Source organism: Sorex araneus, chromosome X, assembly GCF_027595985.1.
Source record: "Sorex araneus isolate mSorAra2 chromosome X, mSorAra2.pri, whole genome shotgun sequence".
NCBI lineage: Eukaryota > Metazoa > Chordata > Mammalia > Eulipotyphla > Soricidae > Sorex > Sorex araneus.
Window position 1 is genome coordinate 260,765,497 of NC_073313.1, and position 12,570 is coordinate 260,778,066.

Below are 12,570 nucleotides of genomic sequence, written 5' to 3' on the forward strand. Positions count from 1 at the left end.
CGCTTACCTGGTCACCTGGATACCCTGGAAAGCCAATGACCCCTCTCAGCCCAGGCGAGCCTGGAGGGCCTGGGAGTCCCGGCGTCCCTGGCGGTCCACTGCTTCCGGGGTCCCCTTTGCGAAGTCCCGGGGGTCCCATTCTTCCCGGCTCTCCTCTCCTCCCTTGCATCCCAGGGGTGCCTTTGTCACCTGGTGGGGTCGGAGTGTTACAAAACATCTTCCCAGAAACTGGGCTCTAGTTCCACCGAGGTCTTCCTCCTGCTTTGAGGAGATGAAGACCAAGGTCTCGGGCCTCCTTCCGACTACCCAGCTCTGCCCCGTGCTTCAGAGGACCCCCCCCCTCGGGAAGGCAGCTGCCTGAGACAGACTCGGGGCTCCAAGGCAAGGCGCAGGCGTGGAACTGACAGATGAGTAAACACTTCCAGGGACCTCCAAGCCTGGGTCCCCAGACAACAGGTTCAAGACAGAGTCAAGTCTCTCGGAGATGACGTCTGAATTTTGGGGGGAGAGAACACAAATATGGTCAAAACTCTTTTTCTTCTTTTTGTGCTTTTTTTTTGGGGGGGGCAGGGGGTCATACCTGGCAATGCTCAAGGACTACTCCTGGCTCTGCACTCAGGAATTACTCATGGCAGTGCTCGGGGGACCCCATGGGATGCTGGGGATCGAACCCGGATTGACTGCATGCAAGGCAAATGCCCTACCCCCTGTACTATCACTCTGGCCCCTTGGTCAAAACTCTTGCCGGAGCCTGGTTCTGAGGATGAGCAAGACGGGGTGGCGAGACACGGGCAGCGGGAGGGCCCAGCTGCAGACCCACTGACTCGGAATCTGCACCGTAACCAAAACATTTGAGGAGCACTAGGAGAAGAGTTGAAGTTTGCTGTGATATTCATTTTTATTGCAGCCTCCCTAAATGGGAATACTTTTCACCAGGAACCGACATGATTGCTCTACAACCTTCCCATCAACTGCAGACCACTTGTTCACTTATTTCAGGCACACCCCCTCACCCCCCCCCCCACTCCCCGCTCTCCTCAAGTCAAGATGAAGCAGTTAAACTCTACCGTGCAGGTCTGAACAATGACCCCTCTATGACACTCAATGACGAAACCACCTCATGATGCGTTTCTAGGAACGTGTCCCAGTGTTAAGTACCACAGGACTGTTCATATCTCAGGAACAGTCTTAGTATGGGATATTCACATTTATAAGGACTTACACATGTCAGTTACATTCTAGCATGGAAAGGCAAAAAGGAAAACAAAAAGCGCGATGAAGTTCATTACTAGGTACTGATATCTATAAAAATGACCTTTTTTTAACTTTAGTGTTTTGAGGGGAAGCTGTTTCATGCCCAGGGCTGTTTCAATGCTCTACAGATAAGTTCATTTATTTGATATTATTATTATTATTATTATTTGCTTTTTGGGTCACACCCAGCAATGCACAGGGGTCACTCCTGGCTCATGCACTCAGGAATCACCCCTGGCAGTGCTCAGGGGACCATATGGGATGCTGGGATTTGAACCCGGGTCGGCCACGTGCAAGGCAAACGCCCTACCTGCTGTGCTATCACTCCAGCCCCCTTATTTGATATTATTTTTTTAAAAATAAGGGTTTACCTTCTTTTCCTGGGAAGCCATCATCTCCCGGAGGTCCAGGTTGTCCCATTTGGCCTTTTTGGGAAATTATAGTCGTTTCTCCTGCATCTCCGGGAGGGCCTCTAGATCCTTCAAATACAGATTACGTAAGAACAAGCCCGAGGAAGGCATCACACGAGTGAGTTCTCTATTAAGGCACTTCCCGTCCAGCGTGCAAATCTCTATTTAACCTAAGCCATGTGCATGCTTAGAGACTGCACGACACCAGAGTTGTTGATCCATCACCCTAGTTCAGGAACACCTTCTTACCTGCCTCTTCCAACCTGCCCAGTCACAGGCTTGGTGAACTGCATGCCAAGTGGGTGTTGGCAAAATTCAACCAAACAGTCTCAGACATAAGGGGAAGTAGAAGAGCCAGAAATATTTCTGCTCTGAAATATTTCTCTTCACTCTGTGAAAGTTGAAATGCCCATCCCATCTTTCCCAGTTCCCTGTCTTCCCCTGCCTCAACACCTCTTATTATTTTCTTTCCAGGAGAAAAACAGTAGATGTGTCAATAATTGATAATAATATCTAAATTATTACTAGTCAATAATGTATAGACTTAGTAAAACAAAAAATAATAGCAGAATCAATCAACGAAGAAGTAAAAATAACCTGAATTAAATGAGACTATTTTCCCCAAGGGTTTTCAGGACAACACCTTGCCTTGTAAAAATTGTTACGCGTTCACTCTCAGCATGCTTAAGAGAACGCCAAAGAGTAGGAAGTGTTGTATGGGTGGTATGTTCTTTTTGCCTGAGTTTTGTAGACCATGTGCAGTGGTAGACATGAAGTGGAGTGGGCTTGAGACCATCTCATGTATCAGATGTAAAACTGGTGGCAGCCTTGAGTCAAATGTGATTGGAACATTGGTGTGAGGGCCGGAGCATTGACAACACAGCAATGGGAACACATCCCTATCAGCACGACAGTTAGTATTTTTAGTTTAGAGCATCAATTTGCCAGCCCAGTGTGGCCATTCACTGGTCCCCTGCTCACCCTTGTAACGTGGGATCATTTTATGGTAGCACAATAGCATTGCAAACCTCACTTATCTAAGCTAGCAGAGTAACGTGGATTCCTGAATTCCACGTCAATAATTTATAGACTAGCCAAAAAAAAAAAAATAGAATCAATCAACGAAGAAGTAAAAATAATTCGAACTAAATGAGACTATTTTCCCAAAGGGCTTTCAGGACAAAATCCTTGCTTATAAAAATTGTCAAGCGTTCACTGTCAGCATAGGAAGCGCGATGCTATCTTCAATCATGCCCACAGCCTCGGGGCTGAGAGCGGAAGGAAACATTGAAGAGAATGGATGTAGGGTATTTAAACCCACAGTATTAAAACTTTTTATTTCTGCTATTAATGAAAACTCCTTCTTGAAACAGAACTCAGGAAGACAGTCCGTGATGGGCAGGCTTATGGGCTATGCCTGTTGTCTCTATGTGATGCTTGGTCTAGACACGGATTTTTACACTTTTAAACCATTGGGAAAGAAAACTCAAAACAAGGCAAGTGTAGCAATGGCCTTTGAAAATAAAATCAATAAAAACTTTCTGGGTGTCTGAATAAAAAATGTGGGGGGCGGGTGGAGGCTGGAGCGATAGCACAGTGAGTAGGGTGTTTGCCTTGCACTTGGCCGACCCAGCATCCCATCTGGTCCCCTGAGCACCACCAGAAGTGATTCCTGAATGCTCAGGAGTAACCCCTGAGCATCACCAGGTGTGACCCAAAAAGAAAAAAGAATGTGTGGGAACACACTGTGCCTGTTGGCCTCTGGCTCCTTCTGTTTCCATAAGTTGAGTAGATCTGAGAGACCATTGGGTCTGCAAGGCCTAGAATGTTCATCCTGGCCCTTTGCCAAAATGTTTTCTGCTTATTGTGGAAGTTGTGCCCAGAAGTCCTGGGATACTTTTGGTGCCTGGCAGAGAAGGCGTACGCCCTATCCCTTGAGTTTTCTCCCTGATCCCAAACTACTTATTTTTGTAAAATAAATAAATAAATAAATAAATAAATAAATAAATAAATAAATAAATAAAAGGAGAAAGAAATAGAAGTGCTCACACATCCACTTTCAACCAGTGAGACGTTCTCTGGTACCCAACTGTCATAAAACAGAGAGATTGCTAGTTTATCTATTGATCAAAAATTCTATCATATGGGAAGATACAATAGGGTGAAGATTTAGATTTGAAAATAGATTTCAAAATAGACTTGAAAATAGATGGTATCATAACAGCTTGACCTAAACTATTCTGCAGCGCTCTGCTTATGGTGATAGATGTTAAATATTACACATAATTGCATTACACTATATCAATTAATGCAGTCTAGAGATATGGAAAAATCAATTTTGTTTAAAATTCTAACCCATGGAAACCCAAAGGAGGAGGAAGCCGGGTTGCAGGTGATAGTTCTGGGTTTGGGTCAAATCCCCCTTACCTTTGGCCCCTCTCACTCCGGGGTCTCCTGGGGGCCCAGGCCAACCTTTCTCTCCAAGTTCTCCTTTTCTGCCAGGGGTTCCCTCGGGTCCAGGTTTTCCTCTCTCTCCGGGAAAGCCTGGAAAGCCAGGCAGTCCCTGGGGTCCTAAAAAACAAGAACCAGGCCTTTAGGGGCACCTGCTACCCCCTGTCTACTGCTGCTTACAGCTACATTTTGGCTGACTTCAACTCATACTGTGGACACGCCTGCAAATCCCTGGACTCTCTCTGAGACCCGGTAGTTTGATTTTCCCCCGGACCATAAACTCAGCCCCAGCTCCTGGGCTCACAGGAGAGCAAGAGATAATGAACAGTGCCCAGAGAGATGGTCAAATAGATAACTTAAAAGGCCCTAAATACATCCAGACAGGGGGCTAGTCTTATCATAGCAACACAATGGGCCCTGAACTAACAAGACAGCTCTGGGGAACACTGGGAATCTTCTCATACGCTGTGTTTGATAAGTAACACAGAGACTCAGTTTACCTATAAAAACCCACACAACGAGCCATACTTAACTTAGTCTTATACGAAGCCCCTTCCCTACTAGTAGGATGACATTACTTTGTCCTTTCCCTCCTTGCCACAAGTAGCTTGTCCCGGTTTTCCCCGGAGTTTAGGCTTACCCAAGTCTCACCCATCAAGGTGTTCCCGACTCTCTCCCATCCCTTTGTTTAGCTATAATCACTTCTCCATGCTCTCTTCCCCAAAAGAGTTAATCCGTGGCTTTCCCTTAATCTGACTCTGCTAATTTGTAAATTCAGACCTTTCTAGGATACTGAATTTATATTATATAAGTTAATATTGCCTTTCTCCTCTTCTTGTGCCTTTTGAATAATTTACTTTAAAGCTATGTCTGTTTTGTATAGACACAAGAAGACAATATTATGTTTTTATAACTTGGGAATTAATTGGCCTCGAATATTATTCCCTCCCGGGCATCTGCTTTCTCCACTTAAGCCTCAGTTGCCCTCAGTTCCTAGCAGCCCAAAAGCAGGGTCCCGACGAGGGACGGGAAGGATCCAGGGCAAGCGGTGAGTTATGTGCTACCTTGGCATCGAGATGGGCCTGGCCAATGTGCCTAATTCTTAACTATAAGTTAAGAGCTTGATCATAGACAAATACTGTCATGATCCAAAAGTAATGACGAGACTAGGACCCTGCTAGGGATAGGAAAGACTGATCTGGCCTGAGCACTGTAGTCTGAGATTGAGATGGCCCCAGGAGAGCAATTCCATAAGCTTTAATGCATCTCTTATTGTGTCCATACAAAATGATTAATATTATGAATTCTTATATGTTTGCTGGCTGAGGAGGAGAGAAACACATTCATGGGACTCTGCCCTTGGGTGGATCCTCCTGCTGAAAGAGAATTAAGTCCTAGGAGAAGCATCCCCTAAGGGAAAGGAACCTTACCCTATTGATGGTGACCACACCTAGGTGTACACCCCAACACCCCCGCATGTGGTGGAGATTTAACTAGGCTGTAAGGGTGGGTTGGGGGCCCAGATCCACGGGGGCCAGATCCACAGATCCTGAGAGAGATCCAGAGCCGGGAGAGAAGCAGGGAGAGAGAATGAAATAAACTGATCGAGCAACCAGTTTGGCCTTCTTCCTTCCATGGCCTGCCCTTGACCGACAGCACACACAGCGGTTCCAGTGCACCGAACTTGGGTGGTGAGACAGAGCCACCCGGAGAGCCCGAGAGTGCACTCGCCCCTCGGCGAGCCTTAGTTTTTTACAGCTACTGAGGAGATTTTTTTCTCTTCTACTTACTTTCCAATAAACTTCTCTATTGTCTAACCCTGAGCCTAAGCATATTTATTACTCAATATTTTCAATATTTTCGTTTGTGAAAATATTGAAGAACCCTTGAGCTGTGACAGAACTCAGACATCCTCCGTCACCACTCCTGGACACTGGAAAGACCTCCCTGCCTCTGCATCTGTCTTTCTCAGGAGAGGACCATGAAGGTGGCTTCACCAACGCTAGTCACAGCGTGTGTCCCGTCCATGCCACAGAGACCAGTTCTGGCCAGTGTTTCCACACCACAGAGACCAGTGTCGTCTACATGCTCCTGAGTCCTGGTTCTAACATGCTCTCTAAACATGCTTGATTCTAGCTCTGTAACGTGTGAAGAGAGCTGGGTGGAGGGTGGGCTCCATCTGAGGGGAAGAGTCTCAGCCCTGACCTTGACACGTCACTCTTTTCCCCAGCCCTGTGCAGTATTCACTACTTAATCTACGGAAGGGACCATGAGTCTGACACCCTAGTCTGACACCCTAGACACTCCCCAGCACCCCACACCCTTATGCCTTCAGTGACGTGCCCTGATGCAGGAAACAGCAGTGCAGAGGGCAAGAGAAGGCAGATGCCACAAAGCAAGCAATGGAACAGCTTTCGACTCTCTCTGTCTCTTTCTCTTTGTCTTTGTCTCTCTGTCTCTGTCTCTCTCTATTCCCCCCCCCCCCGCTCTCAGGGACCCCATGGAAACATTGAAAACCCACCCTTGAAAAGAAAATCCATTTTAAGCAGTAGGTTTCATAAAATGCAGTTGGGGGATATGACAAAGGTCTACTTACCTTTTGGGCCGGGAGGACCAGGTAGCCCATCATCTCCAATGGGCCCCGGGAGTCCTGGGGGCCCCAAGTGTCCATGTGCCCCCGGCAATCCAGGTACCCCAGGCAGACCCTTCATTCCAGCTGATCCAGGGGGGCCCCGATCCCCAGGCTCTCCTTTCCAACCCGGGGCACCTGAGACAAACCACAATGACAACATGTGTGAAGAAAGAAAACTGGTTTCACTTCCTGTTTATCCGGACAGTAGAAACCATATTCATGGTAACTAAAATGATTTCTCTACAACTGCTGAAGTGGAAGGAAAGCAGGTTTCATCAGCGAAGGTGGCCGTCCCAACTCTCACAGTCTATGGAATTTTTTTTTTACTGCAATTAAAAACAAAGAGAAGGGGCTGGAGCGATAGCACAGTGGGTAAGGTGTTTGCCTTGCACGCAGCCAACCAGAGTTCGATTCCCAGCATCCCATATGGTCCCCTGAGCACTTCCAGGAGTAATTCCTGAGTGCATGAGCCAAGAGTAACCCCTATCCATCCCCAGGTGTGACCTAAAAAGCAAAGAAACAAAAACAAAACCAAAAAACACAGAACAACAAAGAGAAGATGACTGAAGAAATAAATATCTCCTAGTAGGGATGCATGATTATTATAAAGAAATTTGTTTTTAAAGATGGAAGTGGATAGGGAAAAAATTTTAAAAATTTTTTCATAGTATTGATCTTATAAATTAAGATTAGTATTGATCTTAGAAATCAGGCTCTGATTTCTGGGGTCCCTGGGTACCCAACACTTCCTGCTCTGCCTTTGAGGACATTGGAGACCTGGAAACCCAGGCATGCCAGATGGTCCTAGAAAGACACATCCATGACACAGTGACATCAAACCATGTCCATGGCCTCTGACCAGCTCATCAAGACCAGAAGCAAATATTTTGTTTTTGGCTCTGTGCTTAAATGATTCATATTTTCTAAGGGGTGAGTAGCTAATAAAAGAAAACTTCCCAGATGCTCCCTGAAGTTTTCACTAGGTGAATTCTCTGCAGGCTGTTTGTTGTGAGGAGAGGATTTCAGAAATCAGAGCAATCCCATACAGGATCGGTGGGGTTGGGAAGAAAGGGGCAGAGGTAGGCTTGTTCTGGTTTTGTCTGGCTCCTGGGAGTGGATGCATTCCTGCCAGCGACCCACAGGACTTGAGGAGCAGAGCCAGCTTGGATGGGGAAATGAAGTGCAGAGTGGAAAAAGTTCCCAGCCTCGGGGCTGGAGCGATAGTACAGTGGGTAAGGCATTTGGGCATTTGCCTTGCACGCGGCCAACCCGGGTTCGATCCCCAACATCCCATATGGTCCCCCAAGCACCGCCAGGAGTAATTATTTAGTGCAGAGCTGGGAGTAGCCCCTGAGCATCGCTGGGTGTGACCCAAAATGCAAAAACAAATAAATACATAAATAAAATAAAATAAAAATTTCCCAGTATCACCTGTTGAGAGACTCCCAGTCTTGGATCTTGTGGAGAATCTACAATGTCTCACTAGCTATGCCAAGCATGAAATGGCCCGACTGTTCTTTACATGGATGGGGGCAAAGAAATTGTTCATTACAAGGTCATTTTTACTGCAAGCAACCCTGGCAGAAAAGAAAGCTGTCTGTAGGAGTTCCCAGGCTCGGGGGCCCTCACAGACACCCCCGTTCACCCATCTAGCCTTACATATGCTCTCAAATGACGTCATTTCCATGGCTCTTGGATGATGAGGAAAAGAATCCCAGCCAGCATTAAAACTCATGTAGAACGGTGCCACGGACCAGAAGGTCCTCGACTCTGACCTTGGGCATTCAGGAAAGAGCCATGGCTAGGCTTACTTTTCTTCAGAAGTAGGATGGCCCCCCGGCACCGTGCAATCCCACCAACGGCCAACACCCAGAGACTTAAAACCAAGCTCCCAGAAGCACATGGCCGCTTTGCAGCCACATGACATCTTATAGCCTAGTTCTCCCTCTGGGAGAACCCGGCAAGCTACCAAGAGTTTCCTGTCCACATGGAAGAGCCTTGCAAACTCCCCATGGTGTATTCATATGCCAAAACCAGTAACAATGATGGGTCTCATTCCCCTGACCCTGAAAGAGCCTCCAATGCGGCATTGTTGGGAAGGACGAGCAAAGAGAGGCTGCTAAAATCTCAGGGCTAGGACGAATGGAGACATTGCTGAGACCACTCAAGAAATTCTACGATCAACGGGTTGATGATGATAATGAGGAAGAGGATGGCACCCTTCAAAGCTCCCAGCACCGTGGGCACTTACCTGGACTGCCCGGAGCCCCAGGGAGCCCAGCTTGCCCTGGTCTTCCTGGATCCCCTCTTCCACAGGAACTGCCGGGGACACCTGGGGGCCCTGGATACCCAGCACTTCCAGCTCTGCCTTTGGGACCTTTGAGACCTGGAAAGCCGGGCACACCATGTCGTCCTGGAAAGATACAATACATCCACGACACTGTGACAGTAACCTATGTCCATGGCCTCTGACAAGATCCACAGACTCAGCAAGACCAGAAATAAACTTTTTGTTCTTGGCTCTGTGCTTAAATGAATTAAGACTCTGAATAGGTTTTCTTATCGTAGATCCCAGTAAGCTTCCAAAGACTAAGAAACCATGCGCTGCTAAGAGAGTTATTTTGATAAGGTTATGCAGACAAAAAGAAGTGGCTTATGCAAATTAAAAGCCCATGCTGCTCGTCCAGATTTTAATTAACCTCTGACTTTGGAGCAGCTTTACACCAGATTTTCACAATACTTACAACCACAGTTTGTGACTTAAAATTTGCATTTTGTAAGAACCGTCGTCATTTACGCTCTCAAATTTCTATCTGTTAAGAAGGCAATGCCATAATTTTCAGAAAGAAAGATAACTCCCACATAATTTCACACCCTCACCCCAAAGCCCACTTTATTTTTCTGTTTCATTATATTTTGGCTGATGTATTAGCTCTTTAAAAATAACAATCACATTCAATTGTTGAATTATTCCACATTGCATGGTCATCTGCAAATGACCAAAAATTTGTTTGAATTTTTACAACTATAATTTCAATCTCTAATAGAGAAGAATTGCATTTCTTTGAGAGAGACAGACAAGAAGAGAGTTAAGGGAGAAAAAAGGATCACTTATTTTTCCTGATTGTTTCCAAATTGTTCCTCTATTGCAGGCAGTACTCCAAGAATATTTTCATCTTCACCACCCTTGCCCTCTGTCGGACACTTCCTCTGAATACATTTCCACATGTAAGATAATGGTGGACTAAGTCAAATTTATTTTTATTGATTCACATAAAGTATTTTCTCGTTATCTTACAATGAGTTGGGCTCTTATTTTTCATGAATTAAAAACAATTATAATTTAAGTAACGGGTGACCATAGTGTTAATGTTTAGGAGACTACCGTGTTAAAGTTACTGCTGCCCAATACCCCCAAAGTGCCCAAACTTTCTACCACTGACTGTTTGTTCTCTCTAGTCCTATAGGCAAAGATGTGGGCTTGTAAATTACAATCCGTTCCCTGAGGACAACGAATGGGGCTTATCCAACCCCCACTGCCCTCCACTTGCCTGATTCAGCTCCACTATCATCACAAAGAGACTTAAAAGATAGCATCGTTAATGTGGGGACCAAGCACCAACACAGCAGACACAGCATCGGTCAAAGTCAAATCTGCTATACCCACCACCATCCTAGGGGAAGGGCCCCCCACCCTATTTTAATGTAATTGACACTTTAATGTAATTGACAATCAGAAGTGGTGATGATCCCAGCCCCCTCCTTGGTTTTTCTAAGTCACTAACACGTGGACATGGTGATGCAGGCAGGTAGTTTAGGGAAGCCCCCTACTCCACCCCAAACATGATGGCAATGAAAATTCTGGAAGTAATAAAGCCATTAGTCCTAAGTCTGACCCAACTTGTGGATACTGAAAGCAAGAACTGATAAGACTTTCTCCAGCAGACCCTGAGGAGACTGGACCCCTCCCTACAGAAAGGGCCTGAAGGAAATTACTGGAGAATCCTTGATTCCTACCTTTAATCTGACTATGGACTGGACTATGGACTGGAGCGATAGCACAATGGGTAGGGCATTTGCCTTGCACGTAGCCGATCTGGGTTCATATATGCTGCCAGAGCCCATGTGCTGCTTGTACCCATGTGGCTGAGCACATGTGCTGCCCGAGCACGTGTGTCGTCCACATCTCCCCTCTTGAGATGTGTACTTTCATGCTTCCGTGTCTAATGCTGGGATGTGTGTAGGGGCTCTCTTCGCTCTTGGAGAAGACCGCATTCTCTCTTGAGCATGTTACACTCCACTCTCCTCCACTTTCTCTCCATCCTTCCCCTTAAGATCTCCAGATAAAATCTGTTTGACTTCATTGTTCATCTACTCCTGAAATTCTTTTCTGTGCGGCGAGACTGTAAGAACCCAGTAACCCTGGGTCCCGGGTGGCAGAGGTGGATGGGGAGAAAGTGACCCGTCTTTCTCCTCCCTGCTTCACATAAGCCACTCATAGGGCCACCGACATCAATGTGTTGGGACCCGCTTAACCAGAGAACTGCCATTTCCTCTGGTTTTGAGGCCTCTGAGTGATTTAGGCCTCTTCCAGGAACAAGAAAAACAGAAACACCAGATGCTTTTGTCAAAGATTACATCCCCATCCCTGGAATGAGATTAGGTCTCTGGAAAGTAACTGTCAGGAAGTGGGCTGGATGTTGCAGGCCAAAACAACAACAAAATATATGTACTCTACAGGTAACAGAAATTTGCTGAGTAATGCTTACTTGCCAAAATGGAAGTATAAGAACTTGCTGAACCTAGTCTCGGGGTCCTTGTTGAAACCCGCTGGGCCAGGCGGATATTTGGACTTTAGTGAATTGGAGCCATAAACCTTCGCTTGTGTGATTTGCTTTATCGGCTCTGTTCTCTGTCCTTGAGGGGTGGTCGACTCCGGACCCTAACAAATGGAGGTTCCTTAGTGACTTCTGAACAGGACACAAACCCGAGCAGGATTGTCTTCCCGCCTGGAACTTTCTTGTCCCATCAGCTTTCAGATAGACTCTTTCTGCCCACCCCCTTCCCCTGCCAAAGTGTGTTTCTGCAGGACTCAGCTCATCCTTCAGGCCTTCCAGAGCTCTCACCCTCACAGCTCTGCCCTTTGCAGCACCCTCCTCATCCCTCTTTTTCTGCCCTTCCACTGGACTCCTCCTTCTCAGCACCAAAGCACCATTCTGAACCGAAAAGCAAAGCAGCTGGCTTCAAGTCATCTGCACTGATGCACGCACAAAACGTTCATTTTCTCAATTTCTAGGCCAGACTGTCTAACCACTCTGCATTCCAGGTTATGTGTCGGATTCCCCCACTGGCACTGCTCCCAAACCTTCTGGGCGATGCTGCCCTGTGGACTATACACCCGGGGATTCTCCTCGAAGGGACAGAGCTTCAGAGACTATAACTCCGAAGCAAAGGACAGCACCCCAAGGGGCACCGGCTCCCCATAATTTGCGATCCGTGCGCCTCTATTACTAGCAGTTCGGCCTGGCTCAGGTCTGCTTCTCTGCTAGGCCTTGATGTTAATTGAGTTCTGGGCCATCCTTTGTCTCACCAGTGCTTCCAGGGTAATAGACTCCCCGGGGCTACTCACATTCCCTGCTCCTGTTAAACTTCTCCTTTGTGCTACACTTCCCCTGCATTGTTTCCCAGTCTATCACTGCCCCCCCATCCCCTAGAGATTCCCCTTTCCTATACAAAGTCTGATTGGGAATAAAGCTTGTTGATTTTTACTTCTATCTCCCTCTATTTTATTTGGTTTAGTGGTCACAGTCAGTAATATTGAAG

At 46.6% G+C, this 12,570-nt stretch overlaps 1 protein-coding gene across 1 annotated transcript in view; it reads right to left on the minus strand.

The window, feature by feature from the left end:
* The window catches only part of COL4A4 (collagen type IV alpha 4 chain), a 114,220-nt gene that overhangs the window by 37,008 nt on the left and 64,642 nt on the right, over positions 1 to 12,570 (minus strand). Inside the window, exons 28-32 of the mRNA XM_012933241.2 lie at positions 8,999 to 9,160; positions 6,712 to 6,882; positions 4,092 to 4,235; positions 1,626 to 1,733; positions 8 to 189 (exon numbers count right to left, since the gene is read on the minus strand). Of these exons, the coding sequence (XP_012788695.2) occupies positions 8 to 189; positions 1,626 to 1,733; positions 4,092 to 4,235; positions 6,712 to 6,882; positions 8,999 to 9,160 (767 nt within the window). The remainder of the gene's footprint in view (positions 1 to 7; positions 190 to 1,625; positions 1,734 to 4,091; positions 4,236 to 6,711; positions 6,883 to 8,998; positions 9,161 to 12,570) is intronic.